This window comes from Anopheles merus, unplaced genomic scaffold (genome assembly GCF_017562075.2).
Source record: "Anopheles merus strain MAF unplaced genomic scaffold, AmerM5.1 LNR4000066, whole genome shotgun sequence".
Classification (NCBI taxonomy): Eukaryota; Metazoa; Arthropoda; class Insecta; order Diptera; family Culicidae; genus Anopheles; species Anopheles merus.
Window position 1 is genome coordinate 57,258 of NW_024427646.1, and position 23,732 is coordinate 80,989.

Here is a 23,732-nt window from a genome sequence, read left to right on the forward strand (position 1 = left end):
GCGCAAAGGTTTTTGTGCTGATTTTGTTCCAAGACTCAAGGGATCATTAAATATTAACCCGCGCTCTTCCAGAAGTACATGGGAAAAGAAGCACGGATTTGCCGGGGGAGGTAAAAACTAACGCTTCTGCTTCCGGGAAATGAGGATTTTGTATTTCGGTAACTTGATTGTTGAAATTGATTAGCGGGAAAATACATTCATTGAAAAAAGGACTTGTGAAGAAATTTAACTAAAGGGTAAAAATATAAGGTAAATATTTAAATATACTTTTGACACTTTTGTGCCGCTTCATCGTACCGTTTTAATTTTGCCACCACACGTCCTAGCGATTGTGCGGTTGACGATGATAGAGCTTATCATTTTAAAACATCAGCTGGTGCAAACATAAAAGCTGCACTTATCTAATTTTGAAAGAAAAGTATAAAATCGTTGATTCTATCGCAATACATTTATTGTATATTGATAACATATTGTTCCATAAAAAATCATAAATTCTCTCATTCCATCAACTCTCGCATTGCACTTTTCCACGACCCTAAAAATATTTATTGTAAATCACTCGATCGACCTTCCCAAAGGGCGGTATTTACATTTGCAATTATATTCAGCCTTCGCCCATTACACCTCCACGCATATTGTTTTTATTGTACCGGTGGCACCACCATTGCGGGGTAGTAAATAATTCAGCCAACCCTCAACCAACATGATCAAAACCGGCACGCCGCATCAAAGGCTCACTTGTGACTTTTCCTCAGCATTAAATCCTACAATTCGTACACGTTTTGCCACAAAAAAACTGCATCAACTCGCACAGCGAAAGCACGGCACCGTTTAAAAAGCTATAAAAAAGAAATAAACAATAAAATCGGATTCCTTCCAGACCGTTAAGCCACCGGATTAGTAACCGGGGATTGAATGGTCAACCCGGTCCAGAGCCAAGGGCCGGCCAAGCTGGATCGGGCAATGGGGACGAAGAAAACAACAACAAACAGCTTCACAAAAAAGGTGATAAAACAACAATATGGCTCGTATCGGTTATTGTGTGCGCAATGCGGATGGAGAAGCCCAGTACCTCGTAGAATAACGCTTTGCGCGAGGCAGGTCGGACAGTCGGCAAATGGGTGGGATGGGTTCGCCTGGAAGCGTCCCATGGTGGGATTAAGGCGAATAGTTCAAACTGCCGCTCCTGTCAAGTCCTTCAATGCTGCAACCAACCGCCACCCGCGCGGGGTAAGGACAAGCGAATTAATGTTTAATCCTTGCGATCCTATAGCTTACGGTCAAACGTAAAGCGCGTCCTTGTTCCACTCTTCTTCTTTTTTTTTTGGCGCAATTCCAACAAACACGGATTTTAGCTCTATTTTTTTCTCTCTAGATTAGCCGCTGTACACCGCTCAAGCAGCTCGAAATAAAACGTAATGTATACAAAATAAAAATAGGGGAAAATAAAAACCTCAAACGAAATGCTTCTCCATTCCTTTAGAAATGTTGCACCGACGTCGGGTTTAGAAATTCGTTGAAATAGCGTTAAATGTGGTTTCTTCTACCTACCCCCCCCCCCCTCCTTGCGGTACCGTGGTTTCGTTGAAAAGGGGAAAAGCCTTCATTGGTAGCGGCTTGAGAAATCGCAGATGGAGGCGGAGTATGGACTCCCCCCCGCCCCCCTTCATGGTACAGAGTACATTTTAGATTGGATTTCATGTTCATTCATGTGCTGTGGAATCGTCTCAAGCTGGAATAATATGCTGTTGGTAATCAAAAAATCCCAAATGGGCGCAAAACGGGGCGCAAGGTATGTTGGGGTGTTTGTAGCACTAAAAAGCACACCAGTTTTGGCGGCATCGAAATCAACCGCAAACCACCAAAACCCAAAATGTATTAAATGGGATGTATCTAACCAACTGGCAAACGTCACCGAACAGTGAGGAGCGTTAGATTGTGGAAAGCCACCGAACCACCCCAACCCTGAGCACCTGCCAGTCCTTCCAAACGTTACGCTAACCCATTCTCCCAAAACGGGATTACTGCTTCCGTTGCCATCGGGTCCCGGTGTTTTGTTTAGCTCGATTTTGGATGTGATGTGTATGTTTTTGCTCTTCCCCTTACCCCACAATCCCTCCCAGCGGGTGCCCGTTACTCACCTTGTGCAAATACGAAAACTGTCAACACGCTATTGAACAAATTAATACCAAACATTTCGTCCGCCTCGTACGCGATTTCGTTATGGAGATATTTTCGCGCTTGTGGGTAGACGTGCTGTGTGAATTGCGCCCGTGTGTGTGTGTGTATGTGTGTGTATGTGTGTTTTAAAATTGCACCCGTCAGCCACGTCTGTTTTCACCACCACTGCTCATCGGAAGCACATTTTTTGCGCGCCACATTCAATTTTCCGCACCAACCAAACTGGGCCACCGAACTATACTCCAAACGAACGTCACAAAACCGTGGTTGCCGGCAGCGTATGAAGCACAATGCACACTACGATGTAAGAAAGAAGGATTCACACTCAAAAATATCGTACAACGTACTGCCGTTGCGTCCAGAGGGGCCACAGCAAAATCAGCAAACGTTCACTATACAATGTAGGACACTGCCGGATGGATGCACAAGAGTTTATGCTTTTTTGCTTTAGCTTAAGTGGATTAGGGGCGCCAAAATTCGGCCACCATACGCGCGCGCCAAGATTTCCGTCAACTTTTGCGCGATTACCGGTACTGGTCCTATCGATGCGTACCGCCTGCCAACTGAAGAACGACCGAGCAGTGGTGGAATGCTTTCACCCCGAGGCCATCGAGCATACTAAACGTGTACGTTCACGTTGCAAGGAAGGATAATTTGTGGCAGGATAAACCTCCTTTTTGAATGAAACGATGCTGCTCGTACCGTTGGCACAGTGAACAACACACTGATGGATTTATGTGAATAAGTATTAGTTTGATGTTACAAATACAACAGAAAAGAGAGAAAAAATGAATTAGCTAACTGCTGTGATATACTCACTTTAGGTATCGTGTGTTCATTTGAAACCCTTTTTTAAGATGGAAAATAATATTTACATATCGATATTTTTGGTGGTGCACTGTAACCATAGCTCGCATCGTGTGGATGCTGTATCAAGGCGCATGTGCTTGCCGTTCCTAACGCGTTGACTTCGTGGTCATATCGCACCCGAAGCAACGTTTCCGATGCGTTCCATCATTTGTCTGTGAGACACTTTCAACCACACTCGCACCGTTTTATACTGGGATGCGTGATTTGATAAGTATTTACGCCGGCTTTCGGCCACTTTCGGGTCGCAGCAAGAAACCTAGGTGGCTACAATCAACATGAATCATTCAAACCAGAAGCTAACAGAAAAGCTCGGTGACAGAGATTCCACATAGTGCCACCATTTTGGCGGTATGTAAAGCACCTCACCCCGGCGCAACGTCAGCCGGTAGAACCGAACGTCCCGCACCAGCGGAAACCGATCGTAGTCGGGTCGGCGTGCATCCACCTGCGAGGTGTTGTTCAGTATGAAGTGGTCGTGTGGGTACAGCCTTTCCGTGTCTTCCGGTCGTGCGAGGATGATGAGTTTAGCGCCGAAAACCTAGCGCACGAATGAAAGCGGCACCCGCGGTTAATAACATTGCAAATATTTGATGGCGATAGACATGGTGCACATGTGCGCATCATCAACCTACCTGACACAGCAGATTGTGGCACGGGTCGGTATGGAGCGGCGAGACAGTGCCTTTTGGACCGAGCCATGCTTTTATGCGTGGCTGTGCATCCGTTCGGCCAATGTAGTCGGGAATGGCAATGTCCGCTCGAAGGACAGGAATTTGATCAAACAAATCATGTTGCGCTAGGTAGGCCGGTGGTTGCTTTCCCGCCGATTCGGACGGCTCGCAGCAGATGCTTTGCTCAAGGAAGTCCCGAAACTTCATTAGCTTTTGAGACCAATCATCACTGCTGTACTGTGAACCAATCTCGATTGGGACGGTTCGTTCGCCGGCCACTTTTAGCAGATAGTTTGAATCGTGCCACCGTTCCATTGCCGGCCAGCCATCGATTATTCCCTTCAGAACGGCCGGTTGCTTTGTATCGTAGCATCGGGTTCTGAGAAAAGATGAGAAGAGTTATACATTTGTGCTTTTTTGGTAAGGTGAGTTGTACCCAAAACATTCTAACGATGGACACTCCATTATTGGAACGTCGTTGGATTTGTTTTCCGTTAGATTAATTTCCGCTGTAATGTCGTCCAGCTTAATCCGTTTGACGGGTGGTTCCTGCTTAGCTGAGTTTGCTTTTGAAACAAAATAATAATACATATCATACAATCAAATACAATAATTAATTTAAATGCAGAGTTTAATGATTTATCAATACCTAATTCTATCGTAAGTATCGATGCCGTTTCGGTTAGCAAATCTGTTGCGACGTTCTTGCACTCTATCCCGATCGGACATCCAAGCATCAATCCCAGATCTGCCAAATATATGCTATCTTTTATTGCATCTTCGTAACTATTTGATGCATATAAGGTGTACACGATCTACGGGGAAAATTAAAAGAGCAAATTAATAAGACAGATAATACGATGGATAATAGATAACAACAAACACTAACTTATTAACATCGTTAACTTACTCGGACATATGTTAGGATGGTGAACATTTCCCTTTCGCTCGTGGCCACCGCATTCCACTGACCGGTGTGCAACCGATTGTACACAGTATCATACAGTACACCGACTTTTATTAAATTGGTAGATATGGTTTTTACAGCATCTGTTGTGAGCTCGTTTGCTAATGGTTCAACAATGATGGAAAGCACTGTTTGGTAGAGTTTATGTTCTTTTACACAGTCTCGATTCAAAAGAAAAGTTTTAAACGGGACTATGGAGAGGATAGCTTTGATGCACCGCTCCATGATGTTAATAACTTTACTACTTGATTTAATTTTACTCTGTGATTGGTATTGAAAAGTGATAAAATGTGCCCCCTTCCCGGTAATGTTTGTTTTGAAAGCAAAAGATATGTTTGAAAAAAAAACCCTATGTCAAGCGATTGCCAGTGTTGCCAGACAAATCGCACGTGTTTTGCAAAGCAGACTGTTGAAATTGTTGATAAAGGCCTGTGCCAAAAAACAAGCAGCTTGTTTTAAATAATGTAATAATTTAAAATTACTCTATAATTACAATAAATTTGCTTTTAATTTCATCTTCACAAAACGGACAGTTTTCGGTACTTTTCTACATGAACGTATAAACACTGCTTAGTCCTGATCTGTCATGTAGCTGTCAATTGAGAAAACGAAGCGATTGCTGCACGGTGCATACGGAAGCTGTGGTTCTCTGTTTAATTTGCAATAAATATCGTGAAAACCCCTTTTTCACGCTTCTGTGCAGTGTGTAGAATATGAATGGTGCCGTAACAATGGTAAGTACGGTGTGTTTTTCACGTAATAAATGTTCTCTCGCTGGAAAACGGAACATGAATAGTCGGACACTCCCGCAAGTGCTGAACAGCGTAATCCAATATGGCGGCTTGGGTTTGGGCTTGTGCTTCTTCTGGAAGCGAGTTAAAAATGGAACCGGGGGATGTGGGCGATCGAATGTGCAATGGTGTGAAGGATGATAGTATAATGTGTGAGAGTGAGTCCGTGCTCATGTGTGTTTGCCGCGAAGTGAAGTGTTTATTCATAGACAGCTGTGTTTCTGTCGGTAGCGGGGAGGAACAAAACTTTAAGTTACAAAGAGATTGAATGGATAAACTTTCCTTTTTGACCACTTTCGATTGTCCTTGGTCAAGGTCCTATTGCGCGTGGAATAAGAAAACGCCTTGTGCGTGTGTGGGGTGCACCACTTTTTAAGCATACTACTGATACACATATCTAACCTGCATCTGAAACTTTTAGGGAAGCAACGAGTACAATTCCGGAAGCAACAACAACAACAGCGAAGCCTCACCAGCCCGGGAGGAGTATCGAAAGGAAGCGGAAAGCTCGCCGCCGCCGGCGAAAGTTTCGAAGCGCGATAAGGAACGGGAACGCGATCGCGAACGTCGCGAGCGTCGCGAAAGGGACAGAGAGCGCGAGGAACGTGACCGAGGTAAGTGTCGTCGGTCTGTAGAGCCGATACCGACAGTGTCCGATATTTGTTTAATACTTGTTTGACATCTCCCCTTGAAATCACGTTTCGCCCGAGCGAGAACCGAGCACACGAGAGAAACGATCCGGTTGCGAGGGGACACACACCACCTGTAGAACGGACATAACAAAAAGCATGCTTATTGATATACGATTAATTGATGGTAGTACAAATGTGAACGGTATTTAAGCGACTCTCGATGTACGGAAAGTTTGATTGGCTGCGACGGCGTGCAGTTCCGTGTTCCTTTTCAAGTGGAACTATCAGAAACCGGTGTGGTGTACTTCGCACGGATGTCGGTTCCCAGTCCGCGCGTCCATACCTTTTTCTCTCTTTCTCTCTTGTCTTCTTTTTTCATACAGTTACCGGAAGCAATTAATGTGAAAACATTGAGTAAAATGGGAATGTGATCATATGCCAATATGCTACTACTGTAAATAGTTTTCTCACCATTAAATAATTCGATTTGTCTTTCTATTGTGCATCACCTCCTCTTTCTCTCTCTTCTCTTTTCTCTCGTTTTTTCTTTCTCTTTCCAATTATAGGTAAAATACAATAAATCATAGAATCTGTCACAGTTGTGCGTAACTTTCACCATCCCCCATGTACTCTGAACACACAAATTAAAACAAATTGAGCTAGGCATCTACGCACTTCCCCCTCAAATCTTTGCAGCGTGTGTATGGTTAAACTACATTTTCGTACTCTGTTTCGTACTTGTCCATATGCCGTGTAGTCATCTTTTTTCGTCAATGACATTCACCTGAAGGTATTTCTTTACGCCAGATGTACTTATAATTATAATCGTTGAGTTACACCGCTCTTCGTTTTGAAGAGACATTCTTGGAATACCTAGAAACATTAGTTGGGTTAATGTGCCTGACACAAAAAGCTCAACTTTTATTCAGTTTCTATTATTAACAGCGCACACGTTCATCGTTAAGTGTTATTTTATTTGAAGGTATGACTAATATTTTGATGACAATAGCTCAAATCAAACGATAGTTTGCTTCAATTGGAAAATAATTGATTTTTTGCGTTTCATTTCGCTGTTCAGTGCTTTTGAGGAGAGATTGAAATGTTTTAACAGAACCGGCAATAGTTTGTTTTACCATATGTACGCTTCTTAAAAGTAGAACAAACAACACCGTCTTGCAGTTTCAGTATGCAATATATCGCGCATTAAAGTTTAGCCAGACCGAAAGGAAATAGAAAATTATAGAGCACGTAGTTTAAAATTCCTTCCAAATTATACACATTCCTCATGCTCCTCTTACATGTTAGTCTCCACAGCTCATTATCCGCACACAATTAAATCAATTCATGGGATTTCTTCGTTTCTTTCTTTCTTTTTTTGTTTCTGTACTTTCAGCGGCATTTGATTGATATCATATTGATATGATAGTAGTGAAAATGTTTCTAAAGAATAACATGTATCAGAAAGATAGCCTATTAATTTAGGCACTAATTGTAATACGTACCGATAACGGCCCACATCCTTCCGAGACGATAATCTATCAGGGTGTGAATGACACTGCCTCACCCATCTATTGGCGTAAGGATGATCGATTATGTGGCTGGGAGGTAAACTATTGTTAGTGTACTGTAAAAGCCTTACCATGGCGAAGAAAATGTGAATGTGTGAAAACGCACCCGCAAAAGCTGTCGGCAAGGCACGGCGATATATGTACTTCGTGTACTGTATTTGAAAATGATTTCGTACTATTTTTTTAATCATGCGTACCTTAGAGTACAAGTTGTGTGACCCTTAAGTTGCAATTCGCTGCATCGGTGGTCATATTTGTTGTTGCGTGGGGTACATTGTGCTATGTTTTGGGGGTTGTTTCTATGTACTTTTATTTAAGCTTTTCCATCCTCTTCTCGGGGCATCGCAAAAAGGGAAGCAGACAAACGGTTGCTGTTACGTTCCAGCGCTGTAGGATCGTACGATCAAGCACCAGCCGGCTGGGGTTAGCGTATTGCGAGGTATACTCCCGAGCGATGGTCCACGTGGGTAATATACACGCGTGCTGCGTGCTCGCTTACACTTACCGGAATGTTTTTGTTTTTCGTTTACACTATATTACGTTCTCGTCTCGTGGGGACGCTAGCTAACGAATGTCCTTCTCTCTTTTCTCTTTTCTCTCTCTCTTTCTCTCTTAATTCTTTTATTTCTGAATGTTGTCGAACTCATGGGAGCTCAAGTCGGTTGTGCTATGCTTTCAACCTCCTATAAACGGGCATGCAACCTCAGCACACAGAGTTCGATCGGCGTGCGCGTATCTCGAGGACACGAGCTTCTCTTCTCTGCGTCGTTCGCTGTAATCATCATCGGCGTATACCCCAAACCAATATCGAATTCATCCTTCCTTCCCGGAGGGAAACAGAGAGAAGGCGCTATTAGCGGGCGCGCGTAGGAGATCGATCAATTATTTTTCTCTTTTTTCTCTTATTCTTTTTCTTTGTGGTTTTTTTCTTAACCTCCTAACTCTTGATCGTATTGTATTACACAGAGAAACATTGCGCGACTGAAGTAAAAGTCTAAAGATACGTGGATAGAGAGAATGTGACGAATATACGCGCAAATGGAAACACATACGATTAATGTGAACGTATTAATCGGCAGCATTTCTGCACTCTCTCTTGAAAAATGAAAAGAAAAGTGCATAGTATAAGAAAACTCCCACCCCCACTCCAGCATGGGACAAGTTCCTGGCGATCGGCTAATTGCGGTAACACGGTGATCGTGTTTTTTGTTTTTTTTTTGTCCATTTCTCTTTCTCTCTTTTTCTCTCTCTCTGTTTTGTTTTGTTCAATCTATGTGTTCTCTTTAATCGTACTTTCAGCGAACTGGGGATTGTTTGTGATTCGATGGCGTGTTGTATTTGAACAGCTTTGTTTGAATGAACCGTGCTTGCCCCCAAGATTAGGCTAACTGAACCATCATGTATGCGCGTATTGTTGAGTATAATTGTACAATTCTAACTTCTTGAGACGATACAACGGTAGTAGCACACATAATCCTTTGCATAAATAGTAGTAGTACTTCCACTGTTCTCCTCAGCCATCGTCGGAATGGGCCACGAAAATGGGATGTATTTTGTAGGCTCGATATGTGGGACGACGCTCGCTATTCTGCAAGGACATGCTCTGTCCGAGTGCGCGTGTGTTTCTGTGCTTCTCGTCCTGGTTGAACCATCCTATAATCATCGTCACCATCTCAACACCGCAACAATATATATGTGAACAGAGCCTGGGAACGAGGCCGTTGGCAGTTTTTTTTTCTTTTTTTGTCTACGTTTGGTTTTTCTCTTTTCTCTTTTTCTCTCTCTTTCTCTCTCTCTCATCTTTAATTACATATATATTATATTGTTCTCTTTCTTAAACAATCGAAAAAAAAACTCCTGTGATAACAATATCATCTTTCCTGGCCTCCGGATGCGACCTAGACTCTTCCTGCTTATGCTGTGGAAGATAATATCGACCGCATCTACTTGACTTTGACTGTACGTTGTACTCCTGATCCAACACACGAGTTGTACCTGTGTGACATCGCAAAACTGATACCATCTGTCTCCAATAATCGATTGTTTTTCGTACCATCTACCATTAAAGTACCATCAGTTCCATTAGTAAATTATCAGAGAATATTTAGACGTGAATTGCAATGAGAACTTGCGCATATTCATCCCGATTTTACAATCAAATTGTAAAGCCGATGGTTAATTTCGTCTTGCTAAACGTATGCTCTAACTGTTAATACAGATGGACATAACATATTTGGTGATTAAACCAATTACTCTATTTTGTGTTACGAATGACCAATATACCTGGGACCTTTTGCTTGACGTCCCAGATGGACTTGTTCATTTTAGCAAAAAAAACGTTACACAGATCAAACGTTTTTTCCACGTGGCATATACATATATATGTGTGTGTGTGTGTGTGTTCTATGATCCTAATTGTTCTGTCGATTACGCCCGCTTCGCATCCCGCTATCATCGAGTCAACTAATTAATCCACATTATTTTTTCTTGTTTTTTTATTTATTTTCAGGATCTATATGTCTCTCGTATTGTTTTTGTTTCTCTCTTTCTCTCTCTTTCTCTTTCTATCTTTCTCTATTTCTCTTTTTGTTTCATCTACTCCCATGCGTATGCCAAAAGAAGCGAAAATGCACCTTCTTTGCAAAAGTACTGCGTAAAGACAGATACACAATCTGCCACTGCCACTATTACTACTACCAATACTACCACAACAACTATTCTTCCTTCGTCATCACGTTACATTTTGATACTTTGCCCAAGCGAAAGGCCGACAATGAAACCGTTCGCCTATCTACTACTACTACTACTACTACTACTACTACTACTACTACTACTACTACTACTACTGCCTACTGCTACCTATACTACTACCGCTACTATCATCACCACCACTCACCATCATAATTGCTACCGGTTCTTTCGTTCGTCCTTTGACTGAATTTCGCATCACGACTGACGCGTGCGTGTACTGCGTAATCGCGATGGTTGGAAAACAAGACTCTGAATGTTATCTCATGTTACCACTGCTCTCTAATGAAAAGGCAGACTATACGAACAAGAACAGTATCACACATATTCACAGCACGTGGCGAGCAAAATGTATCAAAAGATTGTGAACTTGTCTCTTGTGAACATCCTCACACAAGTTGACTCCCCCAGATCCATGGAAGAGGTTAGAATTGATTTGTAATCTGTTTCTTTTTTCCTTAAATATACTTCTATATGTACTCCAACTCCGCGGGGCTGACAATGTTTAGTGCTGGCGATGCCAATTTAAGCATTGCCTGTGCTTTTAAAATGAAAATGTTGCAGGACCCTAATTTGAAGGTTGAAATTTTTAATTTTATTTTCGTACGAGTTTTGTTATTTGTTATTTTTCATTCATATTCAAATGCAATAAACTGCACATTTGTTGTGGGAGAGTATGTTCCATCATGATGAAAACATGTATATAGGAACTCACAAGTTCTTAAAATATATTAATATTACACTATTGGTGCATTTATTTTTTCGGCATCATGTTTTTTTTTTCTTATATCGAGCTGAATATTATTTTTAAACGGATTTTGTAGATGAATGTGTAGTTCCCGTAAATAAGGGGTTTAAATATTTTTAATGAATTAATTGGTCAGCTCCTGTATCTGAAAGAGAAACGTAAAAGCATATGTTTTAAAGGATTTCCTTCTGCTCATATAGTTTGTTTTAAACAAGTTGTGTTTCTTCTGACGTCGCTTACCGAAACCCGTTCATTTAACAATATCATCGTTCGCCATGAAGGCATTAAAAAGCAACGAGAAACAAATTCGAAGCCATACGAGAATCAATAGCTGTTAGAAATGAGTCGCGTGTAATATGTTGAATACGCGCTACCACGTTATGAAGCAAGACTGACCAGCTGTCTATATAAGAATTTCACTAACGCATTATTTTCTCCTCCATCCTCCTCGCAGAACCGAAGATTCTACCGTACATTGCGCAGCCCGTGTATGATATTCGACAGATTGGCGATGTGGCCTTTGGTCCGGGCACTCGGTCGGCACTGCTGGGCATACTCGGTGGGGCATTGCCCCGGCTTAACACGGAGCAGATCGAGCTAGTATCGAGGGCGAAAAAGTACGCCATGGAGCAGAGCATCAAGATGGTGTTGATGAAGCAAACGTTAGCCCATCAGCAGCAGCAGTTGGCCAGCCAGCGCACCCAAGTGCAGCGGCAGCAAGCTTTGGCTCTTATGTGTCGGTAAGTTGCATAGGGATGTTATAAGGGATGCTTTTTATTTCATTTGTGCTGTTCACTTGCAATATAATTTGAATGCACGAAGTTTATTTAATATAAGATAAAATCGATTGATCCAACTATGAAAAAGACGAATATGATGTTATCTAAGACGGTTCTGAATGTAGAAAACGTTGATTTTCTTCTCGCACTTCTACGGAAGTCAGTCCATTTTCGTGCAAACTTTGATGCTAACCAACATAAGCTGATAAGATCTGATCGTCGTCGGTTTACTAACTGCAGACTTGCGGACACAATCAATATTTTAAGTTTTGATCGCCAACCTATAATGTTTTCGTGTTTTACAGTGTTTACGTCGGCAGTATTTCGTTTGAACTGAAGGAAGACACCATCAGGGCGGCATTCCTACCATTCGGGCCGATCAAATCGATCAACATGTCCTGGGATCCGATCACGCAGAAACACAAAGGATTTGCGTTCGTCGAGTATGAAATACCCGAAGGAGCGCAGCTGGCGCTGGAACAGATGAACGGTGCCATGCTCGGTGGACGCAACATCAAAGTCGGCCGACCGAGCAATATGCCACAGGCGCAGCAGGTGATCGATGAGATCCAGGAGGAAGCGAAGAGCTATAATCGCATCTACATTGCCTCGATCCATCCGGATTTGACCGAGGAGGACATCAAGAGCGTGTTCGAAGCGTTCGGGCCAATTATGACCTGCAAGATGTCGCAGGGAAATGCTGTACACACGCACAAGGGATACGGATTCATTGAGTATCAGACGAATCAGTCCGCAATCGAAGCAATCGCCAGTATGAATTTGTTTGATTTGGGCGGACAGTTGCTAAGGTAAGCGTCGCGGAGTCCAGTTCACAGACCTGGTAGCTAAAAATATTAATTTTTCTTCCATCGATTGAAACAGGGTTGGACGATCAATTACGCCACCGAACGCGCTGATGGGTCCGGCGGCGAATTCCGCCATGCCAACAGCAGCAGCCGTCGCTGCAGCAGCTGCTACCGCCAAGATTCAGGCCATGGATGCTGTGGCTACGAACGCCGTCCTGGGACTGTCAGCCACTTCGCCTGGTCTGAAAGTTGGTCTCACGGGGCTGCCGCTTAACCCGGCAATCACTACAGCCAGTGCTGGATTTGTTGCGCAAGCACAGTTGGCCGCAGCCACACAGGCCGCAGCTGCAATAAATAGTCAGCCGGGGTTGCTGGTGCCGCCAGTTTCGCTAGCTCCCTCCCTGCTGGTCAATCCGGTGCTGGGTGCTGCAGCCAAGCCACTGCCCACAGTATTGAGCCAAGCGAATCCGGCTGCGGTTGCGGCGGCGGCCGCCGCGGCAGCAGCAGCAGCAGCGGCAGCTGCTGCGGCCCCGAACGCTACAGCGGAAGATGTGTACAAAAAGGCACAAGAAAAACAGCAGGAAGAGCTACAGAAGAAGCTACTGGAAGAAGGGGAACCGCAAACGTTACAGCAGCAAGAGTCGATGTCGATCAAGGGCCAGAGCGCTAGGCATTTGGTGATGCAGCGGCTAATGAGACCGCGCGAAAGCAAGGTGGTTATTCTGCGCAATATGGTCGGACCGGAGGACGTCGATGAGACGCTGCAGGAGGAGATTCAAGATGAGTGTAGCAAGTACGGTGCCGTGGACCGGGTTATTATCTACAAGGAGCGCCAATCGGAGGGCAACTTTGCCGAGGACGACAACACCGACATGATCGTAAAGATCTTCGTCGAGTTCTCGCAGGCCACCGAAGCAGATAGAGCCCGCGAGTCACTGAACGGTCGCTACTTTGGCGGCCGCCTGGTCAAGGCGGAGTCTTACGATCAGGCTCTCTTTGACCACGGCGATCTGTCTGGCTAAATCGAGGGCGCGTGAGCACGTGCGTGTGTGTGTGTGTGTGTTTGGGGTCGTGTGGGAAGCGCTCCGCATTCTACACTTTCTTACCTCTCGAGCAATGGTCCTAGCTGATCAATTTTCGACACAAACATTGTGGCCGCTTATATGTGTGTGTGTTTGTGTGAAGTACTCTTACTCTCTCTCATGCACACACCCTTAGATGGGCAGGAAGAATTGGATGGATCGAAAAAACACGATCGTTGGTAATGGGAGACTTAGCAGGTTCATAGTTTGTTCATCTGGAAATGAAAATCGTGTCCAGTTCTTTGACCATGCCCATCGCAAAGAGAAAACCCGCCAATATCGATTAGCCAGAAAGATTGTACCGAACACAGTTGTTTATAAGCTCTCAAGCATCATATTACCACCAATGCTACCGGCCCACTCAACTTGAATCCCTTTTGAAATAGAAAATAATGCGTGGACGACGGACCCTTTTCACTGAACCAGCATTGATGTGGTTCATTTAGACTAAAAGTAATATTAAAAACCTAATAACACAACCATAAGATCACACCCAGGATTAATAGAAACCTACCTTTAAACTACATAACACACACTTCATGCAACAAACACCTTGATGGACTTTTGGAGTTTCGACAAGAGGACAAATTTTATTGCACTAGCAGTGTCCCCCGTGTGTTACTACGATGCAATCCATCAGACCAAGCTGTGCATAGAACAGAGAGTGAATGGCATTACGATGCACACAGACACCATTTCTCATTCATGTGTTAGACATAAACATAGGCATAAAGTCAAATTAATTCTGCATCGTAAAGGACGAGCTGTGTGTATTTAAGGCGCAATACCTAGGAATTCACACGGACCTAATTAAATCCACCATAAATTTCGAGCGTCGCTCAACGCTGCTCTTGCTCTAATATATTATAATTTAACTGTATATACAAACTCGGGAAGCGCGTAACGGCCATTTGTTCGTTTTGCTGCTTTTCCGGTGCTACATGATCAAGGAAATATAGGACTAACGTCACCAAAATCATTGACCGTGCGGTGCTGTTGTTTTTTCTCTTTTTGCTTTCCAAATGCCTTCCAAACAGCAAAAGTTCGCTCTATTTTTCGTGCTTTCCCTTGCCAGGCATAACTTCGTACTCGTCGTACTGAGGGAACGAACCCATTCCCGTTTTCTGCTGCTCCAGTGCTGCCGCATCCTTTGGTTTGCTGTACTTGGCCTCCAGTTCGGCTGCATTGCGCTCTTTCATCTTCATAATGGCCAGATTTTTCAGCAGTTCCTGTTCCGTCGGCGGTTCCTTCCTGTGTCACACAACAAAAAAAACAATTATTGGTTAACTTAAAACCCGGAATTTTTTAGCGAAATTTTATGCTTTATTGTGGAAAAATCTTACAATATATTTTATTCAAAGTATTGCCCGTCAGAAGCTATAACATTTTTCCATCTTTCGGGCAATTTATGAATTCCATCCCAAAAAAATTGATTCAAATGTATTAATTGTGTTCGGTACAGGTCACCTGTGATCGTCCGATCCAATTTCAACAACTCATAATGTAACGGCCTCTTCTGATCCCACCAAATACACTCTACACTCTATTTGATACATATCGAGTGATGCATTGAGAAAAGCTACATCTTCAGAGTCTTATCTTTGCGATCTGAAGATGCAATTTCTACAAAAAAAGGTTCTTACAGTTTCACGTGATAAGCCAAATAGATAAACCAAAATTAAAAATGTATGAGAGTTATATACAATATATGAACGGTTAAGAGCTGCCTTCACCAAATCAAAGGCTTGCTAGTCGTACTTAACCGAACGCTGGTCTACGATATCCGAAACTCTCAACGATACAATACATTGAAATTCTTAAATGCACTAATAAATCGTGATTTAATCCCAAAATAATAAGTATCCCGAATTTCAAGAATTGCATAAATTGGCAAGTGAATAGAGCCCTAAGTGTTATTCAACTTGTGGTCAACAGTCTTCCCTAACTTCAGTAGGAAGCCCAGGCCGATTCATGGACCTTACCTTCTTCCACGTAGCCACGCTTCCCATTCGGCAGTAATCTCCTGATCGTACGCCTCCTTGGCGGTAGGTTCGAACCACCGAGAGGCACGGCGCCGACCGACGGATGGATCAGGAGGAATTTCATAATATTTGTTACCGAAATAATCCTCCCCAACGTAGTTGCCCTTCATTTGGCGCGGTCGAAACGATTTGAGAAAGTTGTCCAGCACGATTCGCATTAGGTTGCGCGTTGGTGGACCGTTGGCCATCGTTGTTTGTATGAGTTGAACTAGTACAAGCCCGAGAAGGGATAGTTTACTATTATTATATAAACAGTAGGTTCGAGCACTTGTGCACCGGTGTCGAAATTTTCTAGATAATTTTGTAAACAAAACGGGACAGCTGTCGTGGAAAAAGTGACAGATTTAGCTTGACGCTGTCAAACCGTGAGCTTGGGTCAACTCTGGAAGGATCGCGTGGATGACATGCACTTAAGTTCATTTTTCACCTTAAAATGAGTCACCAATGCTGGACATCTATATTTTAACTTTTAAGAAAATATTTTGCATATAGTTCAATTGTTAGTTGGTAATAAAACGTTGATTTACAAGCAAACGAGAATAAAAAAGGAGGGAGAGAGTGCGTGAGTATGTCTGCCGCTAGAGTAGGCGAGATGGCACAACGAACGACAGAGAAAAAAACGCGCAATCTCGCTAGAGTGAAAGGGAGAACACTAGACCACGCTCAAAAAGCGCTAGAGTAGGATCTGAAAATTCTTCACCGCAGTTCGCAGCAAAATCTGTTGACTCGCTAGGTATGCGTTGAAACGTGTGCAACTCCTCCGCTTGCCAGGGGCAGTATACGTTCGCCATTTGTGAATTGTTCGTGTTTGCAGCAATAAACTGAAGGTAAAATTGTTTGATAAACGTTAACGGGATAGTGTAAAAGGTGTGAATCTCAATTTCTCGCTCGTAATCTCCATTTCGTCGCATAAAACATGACGCGAGGCCCTGCTGGGCGTACAGTGCAGGCAAGCGCGTTCCATTTCACACACGGAGCCCAATCGAGCAAATGGTGCAGTAGTGTGCGTGTGTTGTGTGTATGGGGTAGAGGATCGCTCTAACACCACTGTTCCGTGTTGCGTGTGCGTGCGTGCGCGCGTGTGTGTTTGTGTGTGTCTGAATGGCAGCGAAAAAATGTCTGATGTTGACGACGACGACATCGCGGGTTGTGTGATTGGCGTGGATTGAAGTAAGCAACAGCAGCAGCAGAATTGCCCGAGAAAAGTTAGTGTTGTTCGAGTCCGCAGAGAGCAAATTCGCCCTGTTATAGGAAAACGCAAGCGCTACCGGGCAACAACCAGCCGTGTGTGCGTGTGTAGAATATGTTAGTGTGGAGGAAAATTTTGGTGACGTGATAACGTTTCATGTAGCCCCCGGGGGGCATCACCACCACCTCATATACCAAACGCACCCGATTTTCGCGATTCCTGTACGCCGTGTGGGGCTGGGCGGTGTTGATGACTAACGCGCGTTTGGGGCAGTGCTGTGCGGATGCGGTGGATGTGTAATGCAGCTTTTAGAACATCCTGTCTCCCCTTTTGCTGTGCGGTATATGCGTGTGTTATGCTGCCGTCCGTTGGTGGTTTACGTGATATGCCTCACCGAACAGAATGAGACAAAAGCGATTTTTCATCCAAGTAGACAGGAAGAAAATATTAGGGAAAAGCCCTCCTTGCATCCTGGCATCTCGTTTATCGCCTCCAAAGTAGGGTGTGTTTTGTTGCTTTTTTGTTTGTTGGTCCTGTACCACTTGCACATCACACCCCCACCCTGATGCCGTCATGGGTCCGGTACTGAGCGCACAACGGGCAAAATGGGAAAGGGCGGTGGAGGCGGTGCAGTTTTTCGAGCGTGAACAACATATTTAGAGGGAGCAACGAAACCTCATTAGCCTGCGAAAGGAATGAACACCGCCGCGTGTGTGTGGAGTGTGTATGGGCTGGCCGCCGTCGACCCCCCCCCCCATCACTCCTTTACTCCCTAAGTACACTGTCGTTGTGTTTGTGCAAACCACGCCGAGTGTGTGCCTTCTCGAGAGCTGCGGCGAGTATGTGTATGTACACACATTCTTCCCATCGTCGGTGGTTTTCTTCCGCCTCGTTGTCGTGGCCGTCGTACTGTTTGCCGTGTGTTGCCCCGTCCGTTTCTCTGTGTGTGCGCTGGAAAGAAGCGAAACATTCCGTTCCATCTTTGAACAACGCGTTTTTTTTATTGCCGGAATTTTGTTTCTGGTTGAAGCCGTTCCTTTCGCAGCAGCACAAACTCCGCTTCGACTCTAAAATTGCCACTTCCCGAACAAAGCATGCGAGAAGGAAAACCATCCCTCGATGGGAAGGAACTTCTGAAAATACTCACACACATGCATACCGTCACACACATACACACACAAAGGCAGTAGGAAATTCATACAGGCAACAAATTAGTCGTGATTTGATGCGAATCTGTAAAGAAAAACTGGTAGCACAGTGTTGGACTCTATCGACGGCATTAGCACATGAAAATGAATTAGATGAAGAAAATGACTGCGTCTTTTTGAACTGCTTACCAAATACTACCCTGATCGTATGTCCCGTTCGTTCGATGCAGTCGGTGAAAGTGACATTTGCTGCGCAATCCGATTGAGTGTGTCAAACATACTCGTGTCTAGTTTTCTACGATTATTTATTTCTACGTGTCGTTTGTGCCACACCAGGAAACCGTCGCAGTCTCTCGAACACACTTTTCACAGCCCGGTGGAAGTCAGCAGTGTAGCTCTGTGTGTGTGTGTGTGTGTGTGTGTGTGTAGTGGTTTGTTGCTCGAGGGTTTTCAATTATTTGGCTGCAAATATGCGAATGAGTAACTGGGCAAACTGAGATTGAATTTTATTCGAATCGAAGCGAAATCGTTCTATTCATTTTATTTAGCTGTTCAAGCTGAAGTCTGCCGTCTTGAAGTCTTAAACCAATATTTTGAATTGATTGATACTATGTTTGAACTGATCTCTGCGGGGAAGAAAGAATACAGTTTTGATGTTAAGAGTTAGATGAAAGCTTATGTATTTAAAGCGGCTAACGAAACCGTTTTGGGCCAAAATCTCTATCAAAATAGGCAAACAAGAACGTCCCATATTTTGGTTTTCTGTTTTTGATCATTAGAAGATCAATAAATAGTAAAATTTATGAAAGATAGCTGAGAAAACCAAAACCAGGAGTTTGATTTTTTTTAATGATTTTCTTTGTTTTTTATAAATATTTATATGGATGATATAAATGGCAGGAAATATATATATATATATATATATATATATATATATATATATATATATATATATATATATGGAGATATAGCACTTGCCATCTTTTTTTTCCTAAGATATCATCATAATATAAGAGTTTATAGTAATTTAAGTTGATAAAATTGTAAGTTGTAATTGTAAATGTAATTTAAAATTAAGTAATTTATGTTATGCCATAAAATCGATCAGTAGTCTATAGGGATTTGAGTCTTTATGATAATTCTCCCATGCAAGAGTCACTATATCAAGGTTTAGTTATTGCATTTCCGTATTGCTTTACCTTGTTAATTATGTTAAGTTGCTCAATCATAAAATTAATGTTATAATTTTCGATTAACTTTTTTTTTACATTTTTCAGTCGAATACTTTGATGTGATTGTACAACATTTGAAAATATTCTACAGCAAGAACTGAACCTGATCATAAGAGCACTCAAGGTGCAAAAGGTGTCAAAAACTATCTCCATAAACAAAACGAGGATTTTTCTATCTTAGTTTTTTATTTGCTTTTGTGTGTTTGTGGCTGCCCAAGTCTGGGTGCGGGTGAGTGGATGGATGGGAGGAAGTGCACATTAAAAAGTAGTATTCCGCAAGCTAATTATTTGATTCTATCATTTGAAGGGTGTAAGCTGAAGCAACGTCAAAGGAAAAGAGAAAAGTTTGGTGTATGATACAGTGAATTGAAAGCAAATCGAAAATGTGTTGCAAAAGTATGATAAAAGCTAGCGGCAGATGATGGTACGAGCGAAAGAGCATGCTAATGGTAGCGCACAGAAGCAACGTTACGTCCGTTACGGCGGCGTAACGGAAGATGCGCTTTAGTTTCGCAAACATCTTTCGACCCGTGCGTCTCTGCCGTCTACGTGTATGTGTACTTATGCGTCCATGTGTATAAGTGTGTAATATGATGTGGTGTGAGTGTGTGTAAGTGTGTGTTGGTAAAGGAAGAATCCAACAGTGTGTATGTGTGTATGGGTGAGCTGTGCTGTGCGCGTACACATTCTTCCAGTGTCGTCCTGTCAACCTGTTTTGACGTTGATTCGCCGCTATCGCCGCTTGGCTGCGGCCGGCAGTGGTATATTTTTCCGGTCAAAGGAACCGCCGGAGTTTTCGTTTAGTGTGTGTGCGTGCGCGCGTGTGCGATAGTGAAGGCGTGCAGCGAAAAACATTTTCCAGTGCGCTGCAAAACGATAACAGAGCAAACGATTGAAAAGGAGCCGTCTGCCGGTCGTTGAAAAGGATCTTGGCAAGGATACTTTCGCCGCCTGTTCTTCCTCAGTAATGCTGTGTTTGTCTTGCAATCAACTCGACTCGTATTTGTATTGGTGTAGTGTTGGCATGCATTGAATGGACTCTTCTTACCGGTGCGCGACAAGCCTTCGATTTGCGAGTACTGCAAAGTTTCAAGGTAAGGTAAAATCGATAGTCATTGAACTATCTTCGGCAACAGTCGATAATTATGTTATTAGATGTTATAAAACAGTTTATTACAAGGGGAAGTGCAGTAGAATGCTGTAGAATCAATAAACACATCAAAGTGCTGATAATCATCTTGCAACTGACAATTCTTCCGCCAGTGAACTACTCAGCCAATAAGGCACGTAAAACATTACGACAATGTCTGCAAAACTATTAGACGTCACTGCTTATTGCGATTTTATGTGTCGTTATGAATATGAATTCCATTATGCATAAACAATATTCTTCAAAAAATAAGAAAATAATGAAGTTTTATATATTGTTCACGGCAATATTCTATGTGCGTTAAAACTTGAGTTATCATAACAGACCCTACTCTATTTCAAAGCAACAATTGTAATTTTTTAACTGTATAGTTCATTAAATTTTTGATTATGCAACTTGATTTGACAAAGTTTTGGACACACAGTTTTGGAAAAAAAAAACATGGTAAACAACAAACTTACAGTTGACAATTGATGCCTTAAAGCAGTGTTCCTCAAACTTTTTAGGCCCACATATATTGAAAGCATATATTTAGCACACTTAGTTCAACGCTTTTTGATGTTTAAATCATTTTCTAAACATGCCTGTTTAAATTTAATCTTGGCTGTGGGGAAAAAATTACGATATGTGTTGTAATAAGCTTTTTTTTTAAATCAATTTTGGACTCAATTGCGGAACACTTCTGTTTATTCCACTGGATCACTGCCTTAAAGACACCAAAACATGACAGTGAGGAAAAAGGACCTTTTGGAAAAATCGAAATATTTTTCCTGCATTTATCAATCATTTGCATTATTTATTTGCTTCGTTTCTTGCCGTGGGACAATTGGACAATTTTTGATTACCAAAATGTGTATGATGTGTTATAGGTCCCCTTTATGCTCTGGGCACAATTGTGTTCTTTTTGAAATAGTAAAATATAATTATAACATTCCAAACGAATTGACATTGTGCATCGTTGCTTGTTTTCGCCATACCCAATCAGATGGACTGACGATGTGTATTTGATTAGTGTCCCTGTCATCCCACGGAGCATTTTACGAATATTTGAACTTGGAGCAGAACGATGCGTTTGACATCAATGTTCGGCATCTCATCTCTAGACCAGTAAGGGCATCTCATGTTCTCTGATTGTTTGTCTGGGTTAGTGCGCCTGATCGCGAAGGTTTGCAGCCTACACTGCACTTTGTTCAAGCCGCAAAAAATCCTCTTGGAATTGTGTCTAGGAATTGTGGAGCCTTAGCGTTTTTGTTTCATCACTGTACTTTCCGAGCGGTTATGTAAAAAGGGAGGTACTCAATACACATTTATATATTTGTGCCAACGTACATACGTAACGACGACCACGTGTGTTTCAATGTGGGATGGAAGGTGTGCTCCATGGAAGCAATGGCGGTACGTGTGGGCACTTGGTGCGTTGTGTATTGTGTGCGAATTTAAATACATTTTATTTTGCCCCGAAAGACCTCGTCCGTCTGTGGGCTGTACAGCAAATATTGCTCGCGCACAATTGGACTAACCTAATAGGCGTACACTCGTAGGCAGAATGAAACCGAAATGCCATTTCTTTAACAACCTTTCTTCTTAGCGTCTTAGCGGGTTTCAACGTCCTTGGTTGAAGGGGGTTGTCACCCGACGATGGCACATTTGATGGATCGTACGTATTTGCGGGTGAGGTAGTGGAACCGCAACTCATGATACGAGGATGGATTTGCTGTGGCACTGATGGATGTGTCGCATGCGCCTTACCAGGGTGGGTTGAGCTTTGCACACCAATCGGCTATTGGTATCGTTCGCAGCTCGACCGTGGCTTATTGGATTGTCTAGTGTACCAAAAAAGCAACATTTTTCCTTACATGTTACTTGTGTGATGTTTCTATTGATTTATCAAACTCACATTGGTATTGGGACTATGGTGTTAATATATTGATGAGAAATGAACAAGTCTCAGATAACGAAAATAAATGTAGTGACAGTAATGTAATCAAATACGAAGCAATCTTTTAAGTTTATCTTTTGATAAACATCCTAAAGTAACTAAACACGTGTATATAAATAAGTAGAGTATAGTTTATAAAAATGCGTTTTCTATCATAAATTGTATTTATGGAGAGTGAACACATTTTCCAAAACATTTCAACATTGAAAATGCCAAATTTCAGTAACAGTTTAATATTAACTACATGCTGAGGAAGTCTAGTTTAAGAGTTTAATATCGAGCGACTCAAACTTCAATGATACAATGATCAAAATTGTAAAATTATCTATTCATATCATCCAAACCGAAACATATGTCTCAGGCTCTCCATCGTCTCGTATTGCAGCAGCGGACTCGAAAACATCTGCAGTGAGTCTTGCCCGGAATGACAACTTTGGTTTGGCGATTCCAATGTATTACTGAGCAGTTTTATGCGCCGCTGGTAGTGATTCTAGTAGAACGGTGTTCTGGTACAATAAATGAGCGTTACGTGGCATGGGCGATTACGAAGCCAGTCACTATCCACCATTGTTAAACTAAATGGCCAATGAGACAACAAAGCTACCACCAACAGCAAGATCGAGGCACGTACGTTTAAAATCAATTCGTTTGTCGTCTTTGAACTAGATTAGCTATTGCTAGGGTTGTTGTACTGATCCTTCCTATCTTGCCTTGTACAGCGAACGGGACAAGATTGCATGTGTTTCACATTTGAGGTTTGAATTAATTAAATTGAGCTAAAGTGGTACCGTCAATTTGTACATGTGTCGCCGGTAAACGTATAACTTAAGAATTGTATTTTAACGACACAAATATGGTTTCAAGAATATTAATGTTTCCTAAATAAAAACGCACACGAAACTCTATCTTCGGAAAGGAATTATTCTATTTTCTATAATAACATCAGTTGAAGCTCTTAGAACGTGAAGTCACGTAATTTGTCATCAAGCTAATACTGTGCAGCAATCGTTGCGTCATTCTTTCTCCATGCAATTGAATACCAACTTCATTAGGTAGGCATTTTCGATGATTGCACTCTCTGACACATGTGATAAACTCGAGATATGATATGCTATATTCTTTCTTAATAGATGGCGTGCTTTTGTCGTGATTTAATGTGCGCTATGGCATCATACTGACCCGGCAAGTA

General features: G+C 42.5%; 5 protein-coding genes across 7 annotated transcripts in view; 2 read left to right on the forward strand and 3 right to left on the reverse strand.

Annotated features, from left to right (window-relative positions):
- The window catches only part of LOC121601329, a 37,266-nt gene extending 34,634 nt beyond the window's left edge, over positions 1-2,632 (reverse strand). Inside the window, exon 1 of the mRNA XM_041930150.1 lies at positions 2,142-2,632. Within this exon, the coding sequence (XP_041786084.1) occupies positions 2,142-2,196 (55 nt within the window). The 5' untranslated portion in view covers positions 2,197-2,632. The remainder of the gene's footprint in view (positions 1-2,141) is intronic.
- Positions 2,633-3,000: 368 nt separating this feature from the next.
- On the reverse strand, positions 3,001-5,006 carry LOC121601323 (bifunctional peptidase and arginyl-hydroxylase JMJD5-like). The gene is made up of 5 exons (XM_041930137.1): positions 4,633-5,006; positions 4,372-4,537; positions 4,159-4,288; positions 3,684-4,101; positions 3,001-3,589 (listed from the first exon to the last, which is right to left on the reverse strand). The coding sequence occupies exons 1-5, from the start codon at positions 4,912-4,914 to the stop codon at positions 3,332-3,334; spliced, it is 1,254 nt and encodes a 417-aa protein (XP_041786071.1). The 5' UTR covers positions 4,915-5,006; the 3' UTR covers positions 3,001-3,331.
- Positions 5,007-5,285: 279 nt separating this feature from the next.
- On the forward strand, positions 5,286-14,822 carry LOC121601327 (poly(U)-binding-splicing factor half pint-like). Of its 3 annotated transcripts, none has more exons than XM_041930145.1 (5): positions 5,286-5,423; positions 5,902-6,094; positions 11,631-11,916; positions 12,261-12,764; positions 12,838-14,822. In XM_041930145.1, the coding sequence occupies exons 1-5, from the start codon at positions 5,403-5,405 to the stop codon at positions 13,781-13,783; spliced, it is 1,950 nt and encodes a 649-aa protein (XP_041786079.1). In that variant the 5' UTR covers positions 5,286-5,402; the 3' UTR covers positions 13,784-14,822. The 3 variants fall into 3 exon arrangements, with proteins under 3 accessions (XP_041786079.1, XP_041786081.1, XP_041786080.1); XM_041930147.1 differs by lacking the exon at positions 5,286-5,423 and adding an exon at positions 10,190-10,852 and having other exon boundaries at positions 6,023-6,094; XM_041930146.1 differs by lacking the exons at positions 5,286-5,423; positions 5,902-6,094 and adding exons at positions 7,521-7,717; positions 10,190-10,852.
- On the reverse strand, positions 14,590-16,200 carry LOC121601328 (NADH dehydrogenase [ubiquinone] 1 alpha subcomplex assembly factor 2-like). The gene is made up of 2 exons (XM_041930149.1): positions 15,826-16,200; positions 14,590-15,094 (listed from the first exon to the last, which is right to left on the reverse strand). The coding sequence occupies exons 1-2, from the start codon at positions 16,071-16,073 to the stop codon at positions 14,893-14,895; spliced, it is 450 nt and encodes a 149-aa protein (XP_041786083.1). The 5' UTR covers positions 16,074-16,200; the 3' UTR covers positions 14,590-14,892.
- Positions 16,201-16,575: 375 nt separating this feature from the next.
- LOC121601330 (serine/threonine-protein kinase 10-like) overlaps positions 16,576-23,732 on the forward strand; it is a gene marked incomplete at its 3' end in the record, with an annotated part of 36,416 nt that continues 29,259 nt past the window's right edge. Inside the window, 3 exon segments of the mRNA XM_041930151.1 lie at positions 16,576-16,712; positions 19,500-19,683; positions 19,762-20,548.